This window comes from Hylobates moloch, unplaced genomic scaffold (genome assembly GCF_009828535.3).
Source record: "Hylobates moloch isolate HMO894 unplaced genomic scaffold, HMol_V3 SCAFFOLD_8, whole genome shotgun sequence".
NCBI lineage: Eukaryota > Metazoa > Chordata > Mammalia > Primates > Hylobatidae > Hylobates > Hylobates moloch.
In genome coordinates, this window is record NW_026652283.1 from 88592460 (window position 1) to 88619200 (window position 26741).

The 26741-nt window shown below is 40.7% G+C and overlaps 1 protein-coding gene across 2 annotated transcripts; it reads left to right on the forward strand.

Annotated features, from left to right (window-relative positions):
- The first annotated feature begins 1620 nt into the window (after window positions 1-1620).
- Window positions 1621-26741, forward strand: LOC116473624 (AN1-type zinc finger protein 2A-like). Of its 2 annotated transcripts, none has more exons than XR_009214628.1 (2): window positions 1621-2036; window positions 25701-26741. XR_009214628.1 is itself a non-coding variant. In XM_032161979.2 (2 exons), the coding sequence occupies exons 1-2, from the start codon at window positions 22438-22440 to the stop codon at window positions 25702-25704; spliced, it is 438 nt and encodes a 145-aa protein (XP_032017870.1). In that variant the 5' UTR covers window positions 22178-22437; the 3' UTR covers window positions 25705-26741. The 2 variants fall into 2 exon arrangements, 1 of the variants encoding a protein (XP_032017870.1); XM_032161979.2 differs by lacking the exon at window positions 1621-2036 and adding an exon at window positions 22178-22871.

Here is a 26741-nt window from a genome sequence, read left to right on the forward strand (position 1 = left end):
AAGGGAAGTGAGAATATTCACAAAAGAAGACTATTGACAGGGCTTTGCTCTATCAAATATTAAATGTGCTATAACTCTATATTTATTAAATCAAGAATGAATGAATGGATAGACTGAACAATGGAACAAAATAGAAGGTTGTGTATTTGAAGTGTGGACTTTCAAATCAGAGACTCATTTAGGAAAATATATATATATATAATTGCCTTTCTTCTTACATAAAACCAAAAACCTTTTCTTAAGTTCTCTTCCTAATTACTTTCACTTAAATCTTCAACTGCGACTGAAAAACCCATTGTAACCTGAATTATTTTATTTAATTCTTAAATACAAACCTATGAGATGGGTGTTATTCTGTTCTCTATTTTACAAATATAAAAACCAAAGACTAGAAAGTGTAAGAAACTTGCCCAAGTAAGGTGGTAGATCTGAGAATGAAAGCCAGGTCAAGGAGCCTCCAGCACTCATTTAGAGGCCCATTCCTACCCCGATCTCTCGTTGCCTCACAAGGTAGAGGCCAGGTATACCCCTTTTGAGAGTTTATCTCAGTGAGTCACATCTGTAATGCTGGCATGCCATGACAAAAACAAATCTTTCCTTAACCAATGCCCCAGGATTTGCAAGGTAATTACAGATGAAAATACCTGAAACATACATGGGTTCTGCTAACTATAGAACATCTTATCGCCATATCATACCGTTTTTGGAAAACATCTATTTTGAAATTCTATCTCTGATCATACATGGTGCACCAGAAAATGTTATGTATGTTACTCAACTGAAAGTGATTCAAATGGCCTTCTCTGCCTATGTCACTCACCCATTGAGTCGCCATTATGCAAATAGGGCAAGTCCAGACTTCTCAACCCTACCTGATAGCCTCGGCAGATCAATCCCTTTCCATGCAGCCTTTAAAGATTCAATCACCAGGCCCTCTCGTACGCACACATCCCTAACAGTGCACTTGTCACATTCTATTCTAAAGGTTTTTCTGCTTATCTACTTACGGAATCTCTGAGAAGAGGAACTCATATTTATATTCCTGAAACCTGTGAAGGTGCCTGGCACTTGGTAGGTATTTAATGTTTATTAAACGAATGGATGGGTGATGAATAAATAATAGAGAAATGGATAAAGAATTACACTTTAGACCAGAACAGAACAGGAGCCAACTCCCGGAGACGACAGTAGAGGGCTGACTGTGAAAATGGCCACGTCCCCGTTGCTATCTTTTCATTCATAAAGCAAGACTGGGAGCTCCCCTGTTATGTATCTCTCTTACTACAACACACTATGCCACAGATACGTTTTTACATGTCTGCTTGTCACCATTTGCCCTTTTGCTCATTCTCAGAAGGGGATGTGTCTTTGTGTACATTTATATCTCCAGCAACTGGATCAAAGTCTAGAACAAAGCAGGAATGCCGTGCTCACTGCTTCAAAGCATGAATTAATGATTCAATGAGTTTTGTTCTCCTACTCTATCAAAAGCCCAAACATGAGACCTGGAATGACAGTCCTCTGATAGAGCGATGATCTGGAACCTATGCATTTTCTGCAGTTAACTTGGCCTGTGGCTCTCTCCTCTCTCCCCTTCAGGACATCTAGGAACACCAGATAGTGGCTGAGAGTGTTGGGAGGATCTCGGTTACACTGACTGGAAAGTGAGGTAACCATGTTGATCTAGCCTAGGTTGCATTTACAAAACATCTTTCGTGTCCCGTTGGTCATTCAGGACTATGGCCAACAGAAGAAATAATGTTGTACTAAGAGGAAAAACAAATTAAAAAGAAACAAAGCTTAAGCATGCAGTTTAGCTGCAAGCCAAGAACACTTCCTTTTTAACAAAATCTGGGGCAATGGGCATGAACCCAACTTTCAGAGGCTGCAGATGCTCTGTCAGAGTGGCCATCTGGAGGGAAAGTTCTCCATTTCAAGCTCTGCTGTCAGTCAGAAGAGGCCAAAGAGCTCAATCAGAAGCTGGGAGATAATTATTATTGAGCCTTTTGGAGAAATTCGATCTTAATATAATTATAGTAAGTATTGCTATTATTTAATCTTAAGGGGTCTAAAATTGTTCCAAGCCATTGTTATTCTTTGTTTTTCTAATAATAGTCTTCCTTTGCTAATACTAACCTAGAAAATTTGTGGAAGTCACTTGTAGTTGTTTTCTGTTCATAAAATTGCATAAAATTCCCAAAGAAATTCATTAACCAGGATTTTTTTTAGAGCAAAAAACTCATATTTTAAAAAATAGATTCAGGTAGAGGCTACCGCTAGGCCTTTCTCTATAACCTAGGAATAAGGTAACATAGTTCAAGATGGTCTCAAAAGATCCTTCTTTATTTAAATTTAAATTCCTTATATCAATTCTAAAGCCCTTTTAGCAAATCTAGAGCCCCAAACTACCAGAGTACTCTCACTTTGTCTGTGGTAAAGAATTGAGGTGACTCTATACCCAAATCAATGCAAATATAATTTAGGATGTATAAAACTATTCTCTGTGTGTGTACACACACACACACACACACACACACAGTTTTTCTATCATCTCAGTAATATCAACTTGCTCTGAAGCTTTTTTCTTCTACTATCAGTTGGCATTGGATCCTTTTAACTTTCTTTCCTAGGTATTTTTAAATTCACTGATCAGCTTAAATTACTCCTAAACTAATGACAAATCCTCCTTAAACCTAATTACAAAGACTGACACTGACTAATATACCAAACCACTCACTATGGCCACAAATATGAAGGGAGAGGCAAGATCAATGGACATTTACTTAATCAGGATTTTTAAGTCAAACTTTTAGAAACATGTAAAATATTTACTCATACCCTCTATAAACAGTGTCCTCTTGTACCTCTACGCCCTAGAGCATGAGATGTCATCATAAATAAAATACTTGTCTTAATTTCTTTCCTATTAACATATAACTTCCTGCCTAGTAACATTGTTTGCCTGATTCTTTTTTTTCCCAACTATTGCTTTTATTCATGGAATACCAATTCTGGGTCTATACTAGTTCCTAGAGATATAAAAATGAGTAAGACATATTTCTTGTTTCTGAAACAGTCAAAGATGGAAGATAGACATGCAAATAAGGTAAAAAGCTGCACTATGAGATGGACACAAGAGAGATACCATTACTGGGTGTTTTCTGCATGTTGGTCATGGAACTGTGCATATCTTCTGTAGCCCTTCACCACGGTCCTATCAGGTACACCCCGTGATTATCACCATCTTACAGATGAGGGGACTGAGACTTGGAAAGACCAAGTGACATACTCAGAGTCCTAGCACTAGGAAGTGGTAAGAGCATGTTACAACAGAGAGAGAAAGGTCTACTCAGCCTGGGTAATGCAGGAAAGACTTCAAGGAGCAGGAATTTTTGGGGCTGAGTCTTGAAGGATGAGTAGGAGGCTTCTGGGCAAACATTTGTATGGCTGGGAATTTAAAATAGACAATGTTGCAAGAGGCTAAATTTCCAAAAGAGCTTCTTTTTGGGGGTTCCCCATTTAGCCAAAAGAAAGCAACAAGATCATGAAATTAAATGATATGAAATAGGGTATACACGGAAGATCCTCTTCTACCATCTTTTCACCTCAATGACCATCCGCTCTTCCTAAAATATCAGAATCAGAGGTTTATTCTTTTGGATCAAATTGTCTGGTCTCTGGCAGTTGCCTATTAAATGCCAAGATGAGATATATATTAGTTATTATTCGTCAACATTCTAGCATGAATCAGTGTATCAGCTCAATGCTGGCTCTGGCCCTGGAGATTGGCTGCAAGTTACTATCTGGGTGACCTTGGATAGTTTCCTAAACTGTAAAATGTGAATGTTAATAGCAGTACCTGATAGAATTGTTGCAAGGATTGGAGATCATATATGCAAAGCACTTAGAACAGCACCTGGCACTTTGTAAGTACCCAATAATGAAGAAAGAAGAATTAGAAGGAAAGTGAATGAGAGGAAGGTCAATAAGAGCCAATTAGGGGAAATCATTACTGCCTCTCTGGAACCATGGGTCAAATACAAGGATATAGGGGTCAAGAAAGCAGAGATTGGGAAAAGGAAGCAGGATGGGGCCTGTCCAGGGTACAGTACTGGTTATGTCTCATCTGGTTACTTATTGGTTTCCCCATGAACTTCACCAGTTTTGTTCATTACGATATCCCCAGCACCCAGTGCCTACCAAGTGTTCAGTGAGGGTTTGTTGCATGAATGAATGAACGAACGAGGGATTACCTTTTGTATTTAAAAATAATACATATGCACACATAGAACGAAGACTGGAAGGACACACCCTAAAATGTTAATCATAGTTACGTTGGGTTCACAACATTACAGGTGATTGTGTTTTCCTTTGTGCTTCTCCACTATTTTTTTCAAGTTTTCTGCACAAGTCTTCAGTTAGTCATAAATGTAGATGGGAAAATTATCAGACAGTTCTTGGTTTTCTGCATTATCAGAAGTTAGATTGTTTCAATTTCTCTTCAAGGAGAAAACTTTAGGAAACAAGGCTTCTCAAACTCTAAAGTGCTTAGAAATCACCTGGGAATCAGGCTAAAATGTAGATCCTAATTTAGCAGGTCTGGGGCAGGGCCTGAGAGTCTGCGTTTCTAACAAGCTCCCAAGTGATGCTGGTAGTGTTGGTCTGTGAACCACACTGTGAGAAGCCAGGGCATAGACTGATGTAAATAAATCCCAACTCAAACATATGCAAGAAAGCAAGAGTAGAAAGAGAAGGTGCACTGGTGGGCAGATGGCTTCTCATTCCAAAACCAGCATGACTTCAGGACATTTCTCCCTGAGATTGTGCATTCTTCAGGATTCTATTTTGCTCACTTGGTCTATTCAGAGGCCAAATTGTTCAAGAGAAAGGATTAGAGTCTATTAAAGCCCTGGGGATACTTATATTTTCTCAACAAAGGGAAAGACTGTGGCAGGCCTGGCTCTTTTTTTTTTTTTTTTTTTACTTTGTCTTCCATTAAGCACCATTACTGTTGCTGTCAGTTGAGTTTCTTTAGATTAACGTCTCCTAAATTAATTTTGTGTTCAATAAGCCTCCACAAATATGTTTGTTCAGCAGACCAAATTGGACCCTTCGATTTAACTAAGGGTGGACGCACAGACACACAATACTCGTCTGTGATCACATGCTGTCGGCCGGGGTCTTTCATTAGTCACTGTCACCAATGGTGGCCACTGGTCCCTGCTAAGCTCTTCCAGATAATCAAATGTTGCTCCTATTGAAATATAATCCTCCCCAGAGCATACAGGGGAATTTTGTAAATTGGCTGGAGAGGATTACAAAGCACTGGAGAAGAAAATAAGCAAAAGTGGAAGCAATCCTTAATTGAAGATTCTCTGACAGCAGCAAATCTTTACTTTCTTTAGCCCTAACTTTTTTACAGAATGTTTAATGCACATCCCTTCCACCCACTTTGTCCCACTCCATTTCTACAGTCCATATTCCAACATTGCTAAATCCTAATATTACAGAATTTGGAGTTGGCCCCAAGTCCTCATTTTACAGATAAGAAATCTGAAGCCCAAATAGGCTGGACAATTTTCCCAAAGCCCTCCAGGTTTTGTCCCAGACACCGGGGTTTCCTCCACAACCTCAAGCTGTCTCAGTTTAATTGCTTCAGAGAACAGACTTCAGAGTGGACAAACCAGGTTTGCTCTTGTGTTGCCATTAAGGTATTCCTTGTAAATAGCTTCAAATGTTAAATTGTGTTTTGATAGTAATAATTTAAAACAGTAGCCTTTGCTTTTTACTTTGGCTGTCATAAGCATTCATTTCCTAGTGTGGGAAGATTGAATAAGTATGATGCCTGGGACTCAGAGGGGTCCTGTAACATCAAAAGATGGTTAAAGAGCAGCACAAAGATGGTGCTGAGACTTCCCTGGGAGGCCAGAGATCAGAGGAGGTCCTAGGGATGACTTGGGATCTTGGTTGGCACCACCATGGATATTCACCTGATTCAGCTCACTGTCCACAAACCATCCAGGAGCTGGGAGTGGGGCAGGCAGAAGCCTCACCTTCCAAATCTCACAGTGATGACCCTGTGGTCCACACTATAGGAGCATTCCACTACCCTGAAGAAGAACCAAGGATGTAAAAATTCATGGTCATTCTCACAGAATTAAATTCCACAGAAAGTGGAATTCCACATTCCACCTTAGTGTTTCATTGGGCTTTCTTTTTGACAAATCAAAAGTAGTCAATATATCTATAAAAATTACTGTTTGGTCCAGCAATCCCGCTTCTAGGTATCTATGCCAAGGATACACTGGCAAAAGTAAGAAAAGATACATGCATATGACTATTTGCTGCCATGTAATTTACAACAGCAGATAACTGGAAACAGTGTAAACAACTATCAATACAAAACTTATTGAGTAAATTTGGTACATCCAAACAATGGAGTGTTATGCAGCAGTCAACAAGGAATAGTTCTGCATGATATAAAGAAGCCATTGTCAGGATAAATATTTGAATAACAATTTCAATGTAGTGAAGTTTGTATCATTCCTAAAAAGTGGTAGACATAAAGATATAAACATATATGCATATCCATATAAATAAGATGCATTTTTATTTTATTTTAGATTCAAGGAGTAAATGCGCAGGTTTGTTACATGGTTATATTGTGTGATGCTGAGGTTTGGGCTTCTAATAATCCCGTTGCCCAAGTAGTAAACATAGTATCCAATAGGTAGTTTTGTAACCCTTGCCCCATCCCTTCCCTCTTTTGGAATCTCCAGTGTTTATTATCCCCATCTTTATGTATGTGTGTTTAGCCTCCACCTATAAGTGAGAACATGTGGTATTTGGTTTTTCCTCCTGCGTTAATTTGCTTAGGACAATGGCCTTCAGCTGCATCCATATTGCTGCAAAGGACATGATTCCATTCTTTCTTATGGCTGTGTAGTATTCCATGCTGTGTACATATCACATTTCTTTATCTGATCCACCATTAATGGGCCCCTAGGTTGACTCTATGTCTTTGCCATTAGGAACGGTGCTGCAATGAACATATGAGTGCAGGTGTCTTTTCGGTAGATTTATTTTCCTTTCAATATATACCCAGTAATGAGGTTGATGGGTCAAATGATAATTCTACTGTTAGTTTTTTGGGAAATCTCTAAACTGCTTTTCATAGTATCTAGACTTATTTGCATTCCCACCAACACTGTATATGTGTTCCCTTTTCTCTTCAAGCTCGCCAACATCTGTTATTTTCTGACTTTTTAATAATAGCCATCTAACTGGTGTGAGATGGTTGGTATCTCATTATGGTTTTGATTTGCATCTCCCTGATGATCAGTGATGTTGAGCATCTTTTGATATGTTTGTTGTCTGCTTGTATGTCTTCTTTTGATAAGTGTCTGTTTGTCTTTTGACCACTTTTTAATGGGTTGTTTTTTGTTCTTGATTTGTTTAAGTTCTTTATAGATTCTGGATATGAGTCTTTTGTTGAATGCATAATTTGCAAATATTTTTCTCATTCTGTAGGCTGTCTATTTACTCTGTTGATAGTTTATTTTGCTGGGGAGAAGCTCTTCAGTTTAATCAGGTCTCACTTGTCAATTTTTGTTTTCATTGCAATTGCTTTTGAGGACTTAGTCATAAATTATTTGTCTAGGTCAATGTCTAGAAGGATATTTCCTAGGTTTTCTTCTAGGACTTTTATTGTTTCAGGGTCTTACATTTAAGTCTTTAATCTGTCTTGAGTTAATTTTTGTTTATGGTGAGAGGTAGGGGTCCAGTTTCATTCTTCTGCATATGGTTAGCCAGTTTCCCCCATACCATTTATTGAATAGAGTATACTTACCCCATTATTAATTTTTGTTGAACTGTCAAAGATCAGTTGGTTGTAGGTGTGCAGCTCGTTTTCAATGGTCTGTATTCTGTTCTATTGGTCTATGTGTCTATTTTTGTATCAGTACCATGCTGTTTTGGCTACTGTAGCCTTATAGTATAGTTTGAAGTTGTGTAATGTAATGAAGTTGTGATGCCTTTGGCTTTATTCTTTTTATTTTGGATTGCCTTGTCTATTTGGGCTCCTTTTTGGTCCTGTGTGAATTTTAGAATAATTTTTTCTAATTCTGTGAAAAATAACATTGGTAATTTGATAGGAATAGCATTGAATCTGTAGATTGCATTGGGCAGTATGAACATTTTAACAGTATTGATTCTTCCTATCCATGAGCATGGAATGCTTTTCCATTTGTTTGTTTTGTCTATGACTTCTTTCAGCAGTGATTTGTAATTCTCCTTACAGAGATCTTTCACCTCCTTGGTTAGATATATTCCAAGGTATCTTTGTGCGTGGCTATTGTAAATGGGATTGCATTCTTGATTTGGTTCTCAGCTTGAACATTATTGGTGTATAGAAATGCAACTGATTTTTGTACATTGATTTAGTATCTTCAGACTTTGCTGAAGTCATTTATCAGGCCTAGGAATCTTTTGGTGGAATCTTCAGAGTTTTCTAAATATACAATCATATCATCAGTGAAAAGGCATAATTTGACTTCTTTTCCTATTTGGATGCTTTTATTTACTTCTCTTGCCTGATTGCTTTGGCTAGGACTTCCAGTACCATGTGGAATAGAAGTGGTAAGAGTGGACATCCTTGTCTTGTTCCAGTTCTTAGAGGGAATGCTTTCAGCTTTTTCCCATTCAGTATGATGTTGATTGTGGATTTGTCATAGATGGCTCTTATTATTTTGAGTTATGCTCCTTCAATGCCTATTTTGTTGAGGGTTTTTATCATGAAGGGATGTTGGATTTTGTCAGATTCTTTTTCTACATCTACTGAGATGATCACATGGTTTTTGTTTTTAATTCTGCTTGTGTGGTGAATCACGTTTATTGATTTGCATATGTTAAGCCATCCTTGAAGATGAATATTTTAAAATAGAAGAAAAAAACCATACAATTTTTACATGATTGCCTATAGATAGATGTGGACAAAAGAGATAAAATGTAGGCCTCTTTGAATATATCCAGTCTTGAGGATTTCACTTGAAACCATGTGAAAATTTACACAGTTGCAGAACAAAATTGAATCTTTAAAAAGCAATTCTTAAAATCAAAAGCAAAATTAAACAGATGAACAAAGATGTATAGCCATTGGTAGCATAGCCTCCAAAGAGAAAATACTCTAAGTGATTCTAAATTACCTGTACATCTCTAGTAGGATACTCCCTAAAGATAGAAATAACTGCAAGATAATTCTTCAGTTGTTTTCAATAATCACCTGTTGGTGGAGGTATTGGTATTATTATTCTGAGTCTGTTGGATACATACATATTGCAGGAAAAAAAAGAAAGAAAATGGGTAATTATGACAGTGTCATTGAGAATCAGGATATTCAGTATGGGGGAAAGGAGACACAGATGTCAGATCAGTGAAATTTACTCTGTAATCCTAAATTTGAATTAACAGTAACAATATAAACTCATATGATACAGTGTTTTACTTTTTTCATTTTTAAAACTATTTTGATATAATTATAGATTCACAGGAAGTTGCAAAAGTAATACAGAGAGGTTCTATGAAACCTTCACTCAATTTCCCCTAATGGTTAGTTGCTGTATAACTATAGTACATTATCACAACCAGGAAACTGACATTGGTACAGTGTATATATATATAGTTCTATATCATTTTATTACATGGATAAATTTTTGTAACCACCATCACAATCAAGGTACAGAATTATTCCATTACCACAGAGATATCCCTCATGCTAACCCTTCATAATCATACCCACCTCCTCCCACTCATCATTTCTAACCCCTGACAACCACTAATTTGTTCTCCTTCTCTATAATTTTGTCATTTCAAGAATGTTATATAAATGGAATCATACAGTATGTGATCTTTTGGGATTGGCTTTTTTCACTCAACATAATACCCTTGAGATCCATCCAAGTTGTGTGTATCAATAGTTTGTTTCTTTTTATCGATGGTTAGTATTTCATTGTATGGATGTACTGCAGTTTGTTTAGCCTTTCACACATTGAATGATATTTTGGTTGTTTCCTGATTTCAGCTGTTACAAATAAAACTGCAATGAACGTTCATGTTCTGGTTTTTATATGGACATAAGTCTTATTTTTCTGGGGTAAATGCCCAGGAGTGTGATTGCTGGGTTGTTCTGTAAGTGTAAGTTTAGTTCTTAAGAAACTGCCAAATATTTTCCAGATTGGCTGTACCATTTTACATTTCCACTAGCAATTTATGAGTTTCTCTGCATCCTTGCCAGTCTTGATAGTCACTATTTTTTATTTTAGCTGTTCTAATAGTTGTATAATGATATCTCATCGTGATTTTAATTTGCATTTCCCTAATGGATAGTTGTATTGAACATCTTTTCATGTACTTATTTGCCATCTGTATATTCTTCTCAGTGAAATGTCTCTTCATGCCTTTTGCCCATTTTTTAATGGGATAGTTTGTGATTTTACTGTTGAGTTTTGAGAGATTTTAAATATATTTTATAGGAGTCCTTTGTCATATATGTGGTTTACAAGCATTTTCTTCATGTTGCTGACTTTTCATCTGCTAACAGAATCTTTCAGAGAGCAGAAGTTAAAATTTTGATGACATCTAATTTATTTATTTCTTTTATGGATCATATGTTAGGTATTGTGTCTAAGAATTAGTTACCAAATTACAGGTGCCAAATATTTTCTCCTATGTTCTCTTCTAAAAGTTTTATAGTTTTATTTCTTGCATTTAAATCTATGACTCATTTTGAATTAATTTTAATCAATTTTATTTTAGAGAAGTTTCAGGTTTACAGTGGAAGATACAGAGATTTTCCATATACTCTCTGCTCCTACACATGCATATACAAGTTCAGATATAAGTTCTGGTATTGGTTATATGTCAGTGTCTTTAAAAGAATGAGATGCTTTCATTCTTTCCTTACACTCTGATTTGTCCCTGAATAGCATGGAAGTTTCGATTTGTAAATATTAATAACACACTGTTGAAAACAAAAGTAGCACTTTTTAATGAACATTTTTAAAGAGTAGTTTTAGGTTCACAACAACATTAAATGAAAAGTACAGAGATTTCCCATATATCCCCTGCCCCTATAAATGCAAAGCCTTCTCTATTATCAACATCCCTCAGCAGAGTAGTACATTAGTTACCACTGTTGAACTTGCACTGACACATTAGTATCACCTTAAGTCCACAGTTTACATTAGGGGTCATTCTTGGTGGTGTACATGGGTTTGAACAAACATATGACATGCATCCACCATTGTAGTATCACATCGAATAATTTCACTGCTTTAAAAATCCTCTGCACCCCACCTATTCATCCCTTTTTCCCTGCTAACTCCTGGCAACCACAGACCTTTTTACCATCTCCATAGTTTTTCTTTTTCCAAAATGTCGTATAGTTGGAACCATACAGTTTAGAGCATTTTCAGACCAGTTTCTTTCACTTAGTGACATGCATTTGTTTCCTCCATGTCCTTTCATGCCTTGATAGCTCATTTCTTTTTAGTGTTGAATAATATTCCACTGTCTGGATGTATCATAATTTATCCATTCACCTACTGAAGAATATCTTGGTTGCTTCCAATTTTTGGCAAGTGTGAATAACGCTTCAATAAATGTCCATGTGCAGGTTTTTGTGTGGGCATAAGTTTTCAATTCTTTTGGATAAATATCAAGGAGCACAGTTCCTAGATCCTATGGTAAAAGCATGTTTATTTTTATATGAAACTGCCAAGCTGTTTTCCAAAGAAGCTGTCTCATTTTGCATTCCCACCAGCAAGTAGCGGGAGCTCCTGTCTGTTGCTCCACATCCTCACCAGTATTGGATGTTGTCAATGTTTTAGATTTTGGCCATTCTAATACATTTGTAGTGATATCTCATTTTTGTTTTAATTTTCCTTTCCTTGATGACATATGATGTGGGTCATCTTTTCACATGTTTATTTGCCATCTGTAAATCTTCTTTGGTGAAGTGTCTGTTCAGATCTTTAGTCTATTTTTTAATCAAGTTGTTTTCTTATTGTTGAGCTTTAAGAGTTATTTGTATATTTTGGATAACAGTCCTTTAGCAGATACGTCTTTTGCAAATATATTCTTCCCAGCCTGTGGCTTTTTTTTTAATTATGATGACAGTGTCTTGGGCAGAAAAGAATTTTTTTTAATAATGTGCAGCTTATCAGTTCCTTCTTTCATGGATCATGACTTTGGTGTTGTATCTAAAATGTCATCACCAAACCCAAGGTCATGTAGATTTTCTCCAATGTTAACTTCTAGGAGTTTCATAGTTTTGTGTTTTACATTTAGGTCTGGGTGCGCTCACAGACCTGGCCGTGAGTCCTGTCTTAGTGCTCACCACTTAGTGCTTTGTGACCCTAGCCACGGCACTTCCCCTCTGATCACTTAAAATGAACCCAGCAGGGAGCACATGGTGAACTTGCCCCAGAAGGAGTAGGTTTATGACCAGGGGGTGACAAGTGTGAGTGTAGGGAGCAGAGCCACCCAAGGTGGGATTTGCTGGTGTTCCTTGCTAGCAGCAGGAAACATTCCCCCAGAGTGGCCCCACATGGCCCCACAGCCCTTTACTAAGATGGTCTCTCCATGCAGCCACCCCCATCCCGCCAGAGATTGCCATGCCCTTCTGGAACTCTCTTCCCTGAAGCCCAAGGAGCAGGAGTGACAGGTGAACTCCCTGCCTGTTGGTCCACACTCTCAGACAAGTGTGGGATGTTATGTCACCATGTCAGCAGACATGACCAAGACCCTAACACCACCTATGCGACCTAAAGAATTTCCTAAAGTTCTCTGGGGGCTCTTGGTATGCCCTGTAGCTCTGTACTGTCCAACAGGATACCCAGTAGCCACATGTGACTATTCAAAGTTAAATTAAACTAAGTAAAATTAAATATTCAGTTCCTCAATCACAGGCACATTTCAAGTATTCAATAGCCACCCGTGGCTAGTAGCTCTTATATGGGACAGTACATCTCTAGAGAGTTGTTGGACATGGCAGATTCATTTCTCATGCACCCTGACTTTGAAGGTGTAGACTTTTGATGTCCCAGTGTTACGGTGAGGCCTTGTACAAGACAGCCCACCTGGCTTGGACCCAGGCTTTGTCAGCCAGTTCCTGTGCTCCTATGACCGCCAAGGTCTGTGTGTTTATTCTGAAAAAGCCTGAGTGAAGGCCAGGTTTAGTGCTTGCTCAGCCCCTTTTAGTTCCTTTTTTCACACTGCTTTGGCCTTTGAGGAGCCCCACTTTCCATGCCAGCTTGACAATGCACATAAACAGGTATTCTCAAATATTTATCCCACATGGTAGGTGTTTACTCAGGACTGTTGTTCGGGGCAGTGGTATGTCCTAATGCCTGAGACAAGAGTCCATACTTCTCTTTGATACGTTTTGAATCAAATTCTGTATTTCTGCTAAACTCCCCTCCTGTGAAAACTATCAGTTCTAACTCATACTGTGAAACCGTGGGACCATCTCCCTGCCAAAGGCAGTCACTTGGTGGCCCTCAGCTCAGTTGATTTTTTCTATCTCTGTATCCTATCCCCCATCCCAGCTTCTCTCACCCTTTCTCTCTCTCCTTTCTTTTGGCTTTTTAATTAGTTTACCAAAATAATTGCACTTCATAAGAATCATTTCATTCAGTGGTTTTGATGTTTGGGATAATAGGGGCTTGCCACAAATGAAATTACCAGGCAGAACTCTCAGTCCAGTGATTTCTAATCAATGGCCAGACTGCTAAACATGCAGCCTTTGTGGTGGCTGGTGTGGGTCTGCATGAGTATGAATGTCAGGGTTACTATCTCACAAGTGCAGTCAGGCTGAGCCTCCCAGAAACTACTAGAGTGCACAGAGGGGATTATTTTTATTTACGTTAATCAAAAAACAGCCTGACTTCCACCACAGCATCTACCTCTGAAAATATCACACTGCATGCATTTTTTTTTTAATTTTTATTTTACTTTAAGTTCTGGTATACATGTGCAGAACATGCAGGTTTGTTACATAGGTATACATGTGCCATGGTGGTTTGCTGCACCTATCAACCTGTCATCTAGGTTTTTTTTTATTAATTTTTTTGCACACAAAACAATAAACATTTTCTAAAAATACATACAAACAAAAAGATGCATATCAAACATATTAGGAAGGTTGCACATGGGAAGACGGGGAATAGAAATGGGGGGTAGGAATTAAAGAAAATAAATGAGAGAGGGACTTTGTATGGATCAATGATAATAACTCAATCCTCTATTTGACAAAGAAGAAGGAGAAGGAAGAGGAAGAAAAAGAAAGTGGGATAAAGGATCAGAAAGGGAGGAAAACAGAAAAAATTAGAGTATGACTCCAGGGTAGACCTGTTTTGTTGTTGCTGGGTGGGTTGGTTGGTTTGTCTGTTGTATTTTTCATATGTTTCGCCATGTTGGCCAGGCTGGTCTCGAACTCCTAGCCTCAAGTGATCAACCCGCCTCGGCCTCCTAGAGTGCTGGGACTACAGGCGTGAGCCACCACGTCCAGCCCCCACATTGCGTCTGGCCTCTGTGGTAGACCTCCCAGACGGGGCGGCCGGGCAGAGGCGCTCCTCACATCCCAGACGATGGGTGGCCAGGCAGAGACGCTCCTCACTTCCTAGACGGGGTGGCGGCTGGTCAGAGGAGCTCCTCACATCCCAGACGGGGCAGCCGGGCAGAGGCGCTCCTCACATCCCAGACGATGAGCGGCCAGGCAGAGACGCTCCTCACTTCCTAGACGGGGTGGCGGCTGGGCATAGGAGCTCCTCACATCCCAGACGGCGTGGCCAGGCAGAGGCGCTCCCCACCTCCCAGATGGGGCGGCGGCCGGGCAGAGGCTGCAATCCCAGCACCCTGGGAGGCCAAGGCAGGCGGCTGGGAGACGGAGGCTGCAGCGAGCCAAGACCACGCCACCGCACTCCAGCCCGGGCAACATCGAGCACCGAGTGAGCGAGACTCCGTCTGCAGTCCCAGCACCTCGGGAGGCCGAGGCAGGCAGAGCACTCGGGGTCTGGAACTGGAGAGCAGCCTGGCCAACGTGGCGAAACCGCGCCTCCAGCCAAAGGAGAAAAAGCAGGCAGCGGTGGTGGCGCGCGCCGGCAATCCCAGGCAGCTCGCAGGCCGGGGCAGGAGAATCACGGGAGCCAGAGGCAGGGAGTCTGCAGCGAGCCGACTAGATACCAGCCTGGGCCACAGAGGGAGGAAAAAGAAGGGAAGGGGAGGGGAGGGGAGGGGGGGGGGGGGGGAGGGAGGAAGGAGGGAGGGAGGGAGGAAGGAAGCTCATCTAGGTTTTAAGTCCCACATGCATTAGGCATTTGTCCTAATGCTCTCCCTCCCCTTTGCTCCCCACCCCACAACAGGCCCCGGTGTGTGATGTTACCCTCCCTGTGTCCATGCGTTCTCATTGTTCAACTCCCACTTATGAGTGAGAACACAAATTGCATGCATTCTAAAGATGGATTACTGAAAGCAAAAGCAGCCTGGACTCCGTTCTCTAAGCAAGTGAGCTCCTCAGGTTTTCATCACTGCCGTCTTGCTCCCAGCCACCATCTCTGGCCCAGGAGCCATGACCGTGGTTTTACCACCAGGCAGGCACCCCATCATAAGAATGGAGGGGAATAATTAATGAGTGTCCATGAGTGGAAAGTGAATGCAGTTCCTGGTTTATCTTGGAGGGAAGCTTACTTCTGCTGTCTGATAAACCCAAGGAAGAAAATACTGGGTGATCTCCAAGGGTCACATGAATCTAGCACAAGTTTTTTGTACTCCACAAATTCATTTTTTGACTGATACATTATAAAATGTTTCAGAATCCAACAGATGACTAATAAGGGCTGTGTTGTCCAATGCAAGATTTAATTCTAACACCACTTCAACAAATCCAAAATTTGAATTCAATGCCAGCTCTGCCTCAGCTTTCTTTTGGTAAAATGGAACTGTGACAATCTTGTAAGAGTTAAAGGATGCAGGAGTCTATACGATAATGTCTTTGAAAGTGCTTCATATGTAAGGTAATCCACAAATGATTATTGTATTATATTATTAATCATTGCCATGACATCCAGTTAAGATTTGTAGCCTGAAAACCAAATCTAGCACTTAGAAGACCGTGTGAAACTGCGACTACTGAGCTTTAATAAGAATCAGAATCATCTGGAAGGCTTGTTAAAACCCAGTTTCTAGCCACTCCCCCTCCCCCAGAGTTCAGTAGGTCTGGGAAGGGGCCCAGAATTTGCATTTCTAACAACTTCCCAGGTATATTAGTTTGCTATTGCTGAGTAACAGATTACCACAAATTTAGCACCTTTGTCATCTCACAGTTATATGAGTCATTAGTCCAAGCTAGGTTCTTTGTTCAAGTTCTCACTGGGCTGAAGTCAAGATGGCTCTGAGCTACATTCCATTCTGGAAGTTAGGGTCCTCTTCCAAGCTCTTGTGGTGGCTGTTGACACAATTCAATTTCTTGAGGGTCTAGGATTTAGGGCCCTGTTTTCTTGTTGTCTGTTAGCCAGGGACTAGAAGTCACCTTCATGTCTTTACTGTATAGCCCTCCAAAGGCCTCTCACAGTAAGGCAATTTTCTTTATCTTCAGACCTGCAGAAGAAATTTCTTGTATGCTTTAAATCTATTCTTTCAAGAAGGGCCCAGCCTAGATAATCTCTCTTCTGATCAACTCAGAGTGAACTGACTAGGAACCTCAAGTACATTTGCAAAATTCCTTCTTCTTATAATACAATCATGGGAGTAATATGCCATCATATTCACAAGTCCCACTCACATTCAAAGAGAATAGATTAGAGAAGGGATTAAACAGGGGATGTACACCAGGGCGTCAGGAGTCTTGGGGCCATCTTAGAATTCTGCCAACCACATCAGATGACACTGATGATTTTAGTCCAGAAACCACATTTTAAAACCACGATTTTAAAGGAAGATATAAATAAATACACACTCATGTGGTGATGATAACAGTGAGTTCAGAAAAGCAATGATTATATATTTCTGGATGAAGATTTCTTTTTTTTTTTTTGAGACTGAGTCTTGCTCTGTCCTGTCCCCCAGGCTGGAGTGCAGTGGCACGATCTCGGCTCACTGCAAGCTCTGCCTCCCGAGTTCACGCCATTCTCCTGCCTCAGCCTCCCGAGTAGCTGGGACTACAGGCGCCCACCAACACGCCCGGCTAGTTTTTTGTATTTTCAGTAGAGACGGGGTTTCACCGCGTTAGCCAGGGTGGTCTCGATCTCCTGACCTCGTGATCCGCCCGCCTCGGCCTCCCAAAGTGCTGGGATTACAGGCTTGAGCCACCGTGCCGGGCCTGGATGAAGATTTCTAATCAAAATGACAGAAAGAGTTCAAGAGGAAACCTACCCACTACACTGAACACCTATTGATGCTGCATAAAATTCTTTAAATTATGAAGATATACTTAAGCTTAAAAAAAAAAGATAAGCAGAATGTAAATATGCAACAGCAAATCAGGGCTAAAACTGTTGGCTACTGTGGACACTGGGGTGATAGATAGACATAGGGAATTGAGTTCAGCTCCTCTGGGAACCATCTTGTTTGCGTCCTCAGTAGCATTTGAGACTGTTGACTATGCCTGCAGTTCCATTACACATTTTCCTGAGCTTAGGTGGCACCAGTACTTCCTGCTTTCCCTCCAGGGCCACTCTTGTCACTCCTTCTCAGTCTCCTTCGCATGCTGCTTTTCCTCCACCCTTAGGATGTTTCTTGCTCAGAGCTCTGTCTTGGGACTTCTCTTTTCATATGACATGTTCTGGGATACTCCAGTGAAATTCATGACTTCAAAGACCTTCCTTGTGTTGAGACTCCTCATTCTTTATTCTCAGCCAGGTGTCTTTCTGAAGGGCAAACCCATATATGAAACCACCTCCAAGACAGCATCATCTGCCTGTGTTCCAGACCTTCAAACTCAGCATGTCCAATTTTGAACTTACCACCTTTCCTCCCGCCACAATGCTTCTCTCTTCCAACATTTCTCATCTCAGTAAAAGGCACCATCATCCACCAAAATGTTTCAAAAAAACGTGGAATTCTCCCTTCTATCTCTCCACCTCACAGCTAACCAATCATCACCACCTATTAGTTCCACCTCCTAAACATCTCTCTATCCATCCACTTCTCTCCATTTCTATGGCCACTCTCATAGTCCAGGCCATCATCTGCTCCTGCTTGCATCATGAAAATGATTTCCTAACTACCATCTCTGCTTCTATTGTTAATTCCTTTCAACTCATGCTCCACATCTTAGCCAGCAGGATCCTACTAAAATGCAAATCTCATATCTCACTCCTCTACTAAAAGCTTCACTGGTTTCCTTTCTCATGGTAGAATTCAAATTCCTTAACATGCCTTCAACTTCTCCATTACAGACACTACCCCAGATCTCCAGTCCTGATTTTGCCCATCCCCACCCCACCCTCTATAGTGCAGCCATACTGAACTTTTATTCATTCCTCCCATACACAACACTCTCTTCCCTTGTTTAACTCCTGCTCAGTCGTCAGGTCTTGGCTCACATATCCTGTCTTTCAGGAGGCTTTTTCCTACATCTAGGCAAGGCTAGGGACCCCATCAAATGTATCTTAGCATTCTGCACCTCCCCATCATAATATTTATCATGTATTATTCTGGGTGCTGAAAGCTTTTTGAACAAAGATACAGTGAGGGTCATTATCTGCTACTCTTCTATGCCCTGAGTACAGCCACTGCATCAGTGGTTAAACTACATCCTTCCTGAAGTGATAAGTGGCACAGTGTCCGAGGAGTTCCCTGCGAGATCTACCATGAGAGGTGTTGCAAGCACTTAATTCCTTTAAGAACAGGGAAGCAGTCACTAGGACTCAAACAGAGAAGTTTTGCCCTGAATGAAATGTGATTTTAATTTGCACAATATGCACATTTATAATAATAATAGCTACATAAGACATGCAATAATAAGTCCCCAATGCTATCCTGGGGCAAAATATCTAATACAAATTAAATTGGCTCTGTTCCTAGGAATTTTAGTATATTGCATTGTGGATTTTTAGCCAAAGTTGTGCTGAGTACAGCTGATTAATATTCTAATTAAAATCAGAATGGGACCATAGGAAATTGTTGGGTTTTCCTAGTAATGAATAAATAAAAGCCTTCCCAGTGAAAGTAAGCTTCCAACAGACATTTGGATGGACAAGGCTGTGTCTTCTGTAGGAACTACATAGCAGGCCTACCCAGAAGTCATGAGGCCTTGAAATGATGCTGTCTCCAAAATCTACCCTACGAATGCTCTCTTAACCACAGAGGTACTTTTAGCCTTGGAGGACTCTAGATATGCGCAATTGTTTTCTTCTCTTCTATATGCCAACCTGGAGAAATCGTCCCACTCACGTTCTTGAAGGGGCAGCTCAATATACTATATGATATTGCCTTTAGCCACAGATGGTTTGAATAGATGTGGACACTTATATCAAACAGGGCCAATCCCAAAAGTATGTGAGTGTGGAGGGCTGAGCTGGAAGGCCAGGTGGTCCTGGAGTGTGAGGGAACTCCATGAGGGCACTCACAATGGCTGATTGTGAGCCTCAGTGAATGAGCAGATTTACAAGTCTGCAGGGGGAGGCAAATGCAGCCATTGCCAAAGCAAAGAAACAGCAAGGACCCAGATGGCAGAGAAAAATCAAAGTGCAAGAAGTTTCCCAGAGTGCTTAAAATCAGCCCTCCTGTGCTTAAGATAGTTTAGGCAGTTTTCTGTTCCTTGGCTATCTAACACCCCTAAGATAAAAGGAAGTAGTGTCACAGTTCACATGATTTTCTGTCCTGGTTCTTAACATTGCTCCTGCCTAGTTAAGAGCTATACCAATGCCTTAGGCGAGGACTGAGATGGTGTCCTGAGAGAAAATATGGGGAATGTGAAGTGAGCAGAATGCAAGAATGAGATGACAGTAACAGTAGCCAAAAGAACCTCAGTAACTAGAAATTAAGGTAAATCTAACAAGAAAAGGGTCAATACAAGTGAATACAAAGACCCACATTTGGAGAGGGAAAAAAAAATCAGCCAGACCGTTCAAGATGAAGGGTGGAAGTGGAGAATGGATGTAATAATAATTCATGTGTTTAAATGACTGAGGAGGTGTAATAGAAAAAACAAATCTGACTTGGGGGTCCATACTCTTGAATTCAGCAAGTACTCTGTGTACCTACTATGTGCTGGGAACTCTGTTAGATGTCATATACCCACATGTCAAAAATATTATTATAACCTTCTTTATAAATATCTAATAAACATAGAAGCCCTCTTTATCAGCAAAGTGGTTGTTGGGGGGGCGTGGGAAAGGACTTACAAAGAGTCCCAGACTCACCAGATTCAGCCTTTGCCCCTTTTAATTTTGTCTAATGCGTCATTTCCATAGCTATCAGAATCATCAATTCCTGCTTCTTGTGGAGCTTCCTTTTTCTCCTTTCGATAGACATCTTAGTTTGGACTTTCCTAAAGGCAGATCCTAAGACAAGGATTGAGTGCAAGTAGTTGATTTGGGAAGTAATCTGGGAAATACCATTAGAGTGGGGAAGTGAGACAGGGAAGGACAGGCAGACAATAGTGTCGTCAAGGTGCTGCCTGGGGCAGCTGGGGCGTGATTAGTGGGGAATTCTGGGAGCCGGTGTAGGACAACATACTGCAGACTTATTAAGGAGTGAGAAATCCGAGGCCCTCCTTTCAATGATTGGTTGAGAGTTGCTTCCAGAACATCTGTTTTCTGGCATGCCTTGTATGCAGGCTGTGTGCTCAGAGACAGATAAAAAGCTCTCAAGGCGATTCACAAATGTCACAGTAGCAGCCTTTGTCTTTAAAAATATTAATAAATTCTGAGGGAATGAGATGGGGAACTGATAACTACAAAACTCATGTTTTCTTCAGGATTCATTATATTTCTCCACATTTGTACCTTTATGTATGTTGATCAAAAGATGAGCTGATTCTTTTATAGCATGCAGAAGATGACAGAATCAGGAGTCTGTGAGAAAGGAGGAAGTTAGAGAGTATGTTGTATAAAGTTATTGCTGTTGTGTTGCAGGAAAAACATGTCTGGCAGAACTCTAAGGTCCATCAGTTTACTAGAAGTGCAAGTGGCCCTGGGTCTAAGCACCTAGAAATTTCACAGCAAATCCTAAGTAGACTGCCCATTTTCTAATGTGATCCAATGAGCCAACAAGGCTCTGAGAAACTGAATGGATTAGCTGAGAGCAAATTCTTACTTCTGGTTTCTTCATAAAGTCCTTGACTTGGCTCTCTTTTGCACTTGAAATTGGAAATACACTTGGATTAAAAAAAAAAAAAACTTGATTTTTACCTGAGCTAGCGGAAAAGGAATGTGTGATTAGCAGAAAATACATATAAATTGTACATGCAATTTTTCCTAGTATGTAGATTTTTTAAATCATTTGAGGGCAATAAAAACAAAGCAGCAATCCTTTTTTGTTATTGTTGAATAATTGTCTTCATGCCCAAAGAAATACTCCATCTGAATTTTTTTTAAATGGAAGGAAAAATTCTTAGGCAAATTTGTTTTCCCTAAAAATATTGCTATTCCTCTTTCCCTTCATTCCTATTCCTGACCCCGGCCCAACTGGCCAGCTTCCCCACCATGAGTTAGCTCATAAACATATGCCTTTTTCATGACACCTTTTGAGCGTGAGGAGCAGCATGACAGCTTTCAATCTCATCCTGCCCAAATTTGAAACACCGGTCCCTGCTTTCAATACTTTTTCATATATTCTAGTCTAGCATTCTATGGACAGGGTTGACAGATTTCTTTAGTTGTCCATAGGTCCTTTAAAAGTGTACATCATTGTCCTAGACATGAAGCCCCCAAGGAAAGATTATCTTACTGCAGTATCCATCTAGATCATGGGACATACCACCACATGGCTGCCATGTTGCAAAACCCCAGGAGGCACCTTTCGTGTAGAATACCGTGGAAATGGAACCCTGGAGTTGTAAACTTAGCAGTGCTGACCAACACAAAATTGCTGTTCAATAGTAACCTGGATAATGAAGTCACTTTCTGATAGCAATTATGACAAACCCACTCACAGTAAGAAATGCATATAGTTGAGTTCCGGGGACTGCAGATAAATGGCTGTAGGCCGCGGGCGGCGAGATGTTGCGTTCCGCTGTGGGTGTGGGTGTATCTCCGACGGCGTCTCGGTGCCAGTGTCGAGGTTCTTTCTGCTTAGCTACCCGGAACCAACTACGGAGGAGGACACCTGCGTTTACGTCTCTTCCATCTTCTGCTATTCACTGCAGCTGCCTGGGTCCCCGACGAGAGCCAGGTGATACTTAACTCTGCCATCTGCGTTTTGAGCACTGTTCTCATAATGGAGTTTCCTGATTTGGGGAAGCATTGTTCGGAAAAAACTTGCAAGCAGCTAGATTTTCTTCCAGTAAAATGTGATGCATGTAAGCAAGATTTCTGTAAAGATCATTTTGCATACGCTGCACATAAGTGTCCGTTTGCATTCCAGAAGGATGTTTACGTCCCGGTATGCCCACTCTGTAATACCCCCATCCCAGTAAAAAAGGGCCAGATACCAGACGTGGTAGTTGGCGATCACATTGACAGAGACTGTCACTCTCACCCTGGGAAGAAGAAAGAGAAGATTTTTACATACCGTTGCTCAAAAGAGGGCTGCAAGAAGAAAGAGATGCTGCAGATGACATGTGCCCAGTGTCACGGCAACTTCTGTATCCAGCACAGACACCCTTTGGACCACAGCTGCAGACACGGGAGTCGCCCCACCATCAAAGCCAGGTGAGAAGAGACTCGGCTGCGATGGCTCGGAACACGCAGTAGCATAGCATGCGTGGAAGCAGCTTACACTCTAGTGGGAAGTGGAGCCCCACTGAGCACCATCCCACGCTGGCTGCTGATCTTGTTGAGGGAAATGGGACTATAATAAAATTGAATGCTGAAGTTGAAAAAAAAAAAAAAGAAATGCATATAGTTTTCCAGGAGAGACAAGATCTAAAGAAAAACTCAGAACTAGATGGAAAATCAGAAATTAACTAGTGTAGCCCTTTCATTTGACCCCAAGCAATCCAAACTCCGAATGGCTAACCCAGCTTGAAATGGCTGACTTGGCTCCAGAATATTCTAGAAAATGTCTCCTGCTTCATCACTCTTCACCCTTTACAGCCCTACCTACTTCTTCATCCTTTACAGCACTACCCCTACTCCATACCACATACCTTACCATAATTCATAGAGAAATCTAGATGAGAGCTATCAAGTTCCAATGGCCAAGGGACGAGTCAAGGGATAAAAATGAATAAATCCAGCCAAATGGGTGCCTCGGTGATCTAGGAAGGGCTCCTTCCACCTGAGAGAGCAGCCACTTTTCAGCCAATTTTTACCCTACATGTGTGCAGGTCTGCTGTGGCCAGATATTCTTTAAGAGAAGTTCAAAGCCTAGATTTTCATGTAAAATTTCCTGGCTCTTAAATGTAGTAAATTAACTTTGGTGGTTTTTAAACACTATGTATGCCAAGTAAAGCCAGATATGGCCCACAGTTTGCAGTTTCTGCCTTGGATGATACACACCCCTTGAAGGAATCAACACTTCCTCATAGCTTACCAGCTGCATGGTCTATTATGAGTCAGTGTTTCTGAGCTTTGATTTATTTATTTATAAAATGAGAAAATGGCCCCTTTTTGAAAGATTTTGTTAGAACTAAGCTCAGTTAGAATTAAGCTAATACATATTGAGCACATCGCACAATGGCTAGCACAGCCCATTCTCAATGAAACGTAACTACATGCTTCCCTTTGCACCTGGGACATACGCACATACGTGTTGGTGGGAGACATTCTCTGCAGCCCTACAGTTGTTCTATATTAGGGAAACTTGCCCACTGCTGAAGGCAGTGGGGTGGGGTTGTCTTTAAGCAGTCATCCGTAACCTGAATCACAGTTTTTACAAATCAGAAAATTTGATTTGGCATGGTCTTTGGCATAGGACAGTAAGAATAAACAAATAAACAATAAAAATAAAAAGAAACATATCCTTACAGGTATCATTTAAACAGAAAACATAATAGTTGTAAATACAAAGGCAGGATGCTCACATCAGGCCACATTTATAAGAAGGTTATGTCATAAGATGTGTGCTCAGATACAGTTTATCAAGCCCTCCTAAATGGCCAAGGTCAGAAGTCAGTTGGCAGCTGAGAATACACTCATGTCTTTGCTCAAAAGGTGAGTGGGTCTCTGCCTTTAAAAGGATGGACCTGGGCTGCATTTAACTATTGGCAAGAGAATAGCAGGAAGTAGGGCTGGGGCTAAGGGACAGGCAGAGGCCACTGGAACTTGTGAAATCCTTGAAGCACCAAATGGCTTGTTCATTGGCCTTCTTCTCTCTCCCTCCTCACTTGCAATGCGGGATGTCTGGCAGTAGGGGAATGTTTGACCTTAGATTTAGGCCTGGATTATGGGTCAGTCTCCTTGTGTTTTGCCCTAATTCCTATTTGGTAATGATTTTCATACCTGCACCTTCATAGGCAGAGAACATTCAAAGCTGCATTTTTTAAAGTCAGTTATCATTCTGGAGCACAATTGTTACAGGGTCAAACAGCTCATTATGATATCTCAATCCCTGCCAGGAGAATACATTTACTAATTTAAAATGGAATAAACCACATAGATTATTGGTGACCCTTATATGCCCACCAGGCTTCTAGCATGAGGCCTTCACACAGGAAGCACCCAATAAATCATGGTTATTGGGTAAAACCAACATTGGGTCAGAGGAAATGATGGCCCACAGAGAGAAGTAAAACCCACAGCAGAACAAAAACTGGTCCTCTACAAAACATGAATTTACTCCTTTTTTCTATGTCTTATTCACTAATGGAGTCTCTCTTCATTGGCTCATTCATTTATTCATTCCATAAACGTTTTCTGAACGCCTAATATACATCAAGAACACCAGTAAATTCTAAGGCTAAAAGAGGATCCTCAGTCAAGGTTGTATCTGCCCTGCAAAAATGGCATGGCCCTCAGAACCATAACTACAGCCAGATCATCCATTGTGGACACCAATCTATGAGGCTTATCTGTCTAAATCACCCAGATCTGCTACAAATTGTTTTGCTCTCAATTTCTTTCTATGCTGCACTGACACAGTATAAATGTCACTTGGTTTGGCCAAATTGAAAAACAGCTTAAAAGAGGTAGGGGGCATTTTTTCATGAGTTTATCATCCTTTTAGGCTATGACTTTATTTAACGTTTGAGCTGATGACTCTTGGGCCAAAAGCCTCTACTTGAGATATGCCATTACTATGCTAGGTCAGTTTGTCATCAAGGAAAGTTGATCAGTGGACTAAATATGACAGAAGCTGGGAACTTGCTGGTGTCCTATATACATCATTCAACCACAGTTTGAAGCATGAAGAGCATGAAAAGAGTTATATGGGCAGATACAATGCCAATCAGAGAAGCATATCATGCTTGCTGACTCATCAAAGAGCATTTAATACTGACATATATTTTGAGCTCTTTGTGTCATTCCTTGTGCTGTTTTACTTACATTATTTTCTACAGTTCTCAAAAGAACTCTGTTATTGTCTTTCCCATTTTACAGCTAAAGAAATTAAGATCTTCTCAAGAGATTAAACACCTGCCCATGCTCGGAGTTAAGAAAAGATGGAGTGGGGAATGAAACCCAAATGTTCTGAGTGCAGAGCCCCGCCTTTGACACACACAGCTTCTGCAGCTCTGCCATATGCATTGCTTCACTTCAGTGTTGCCACCAACCCGTGGGAGCCAGAGAGCTTCTATTCCCCATATGACAGACGGAAACTACAGCTGAGATCTCACAGCTCTAGTGGGCACCATGTTACAAGAGAACAGAGCACAGACACACAACCTCTGGTGGGCAGAGACTCAAAGAATCCGAAAGGACCGCAGCATCTACCCTGGAGTGTTGCAAGATACTGCACCACTCAGATACTGCACACACTTAGAGAGTGTGCAAACTCTCTGAGCTCTGCTGAGTACTTCCACTGGTAGTAGGAGCCTCTAAAGGAATGAAATACCAAGTGCTGAGCCTTGGACCCTCCCAGAAACTAGATTCAAAAGGGAGAAGCAAATATTCATGAAAATTGTAAATGCATTTGCCCTTTGACCCAATAATCCCACTTCTAGAATTGTGTCCTATTGATATTTCTACTCTCACGAAAAGATTATTCTTTACTACACTGTCTGTGACAACAAAAGAGTAGAGACAATTCAAATATTCATCAAGGAGGGACTGCTTAAATTAATTATGGTAGCTATTTAATGAAACACTACATAGCTGTGAAAAAGAAGAAGCTCTCCATGTACTGACATGGACTGGTGTTGATATGGTTTGACTGCATCCCCACCCAAATCTCATCTTGAATTGTAGCATCCATAATTCCCATGTGTCATGGAGGGACCCTGTGGAAGGTAATTGAATCGTGGGGGCAGGTATTTCCCATGCTGTTCTCATGAAAATGAAGAAGTCTCATGAGATCTGATGGTTTTATAAAGGGCAGTTCCCCTGCACATGCTCTCTTTGCCTGCCACCATGTAAGACATGCCTTTGCTTCTCCTTTGCCTTAGCTTTTCATTTGCCTTCCACCATGATTGTGAGGCCTCC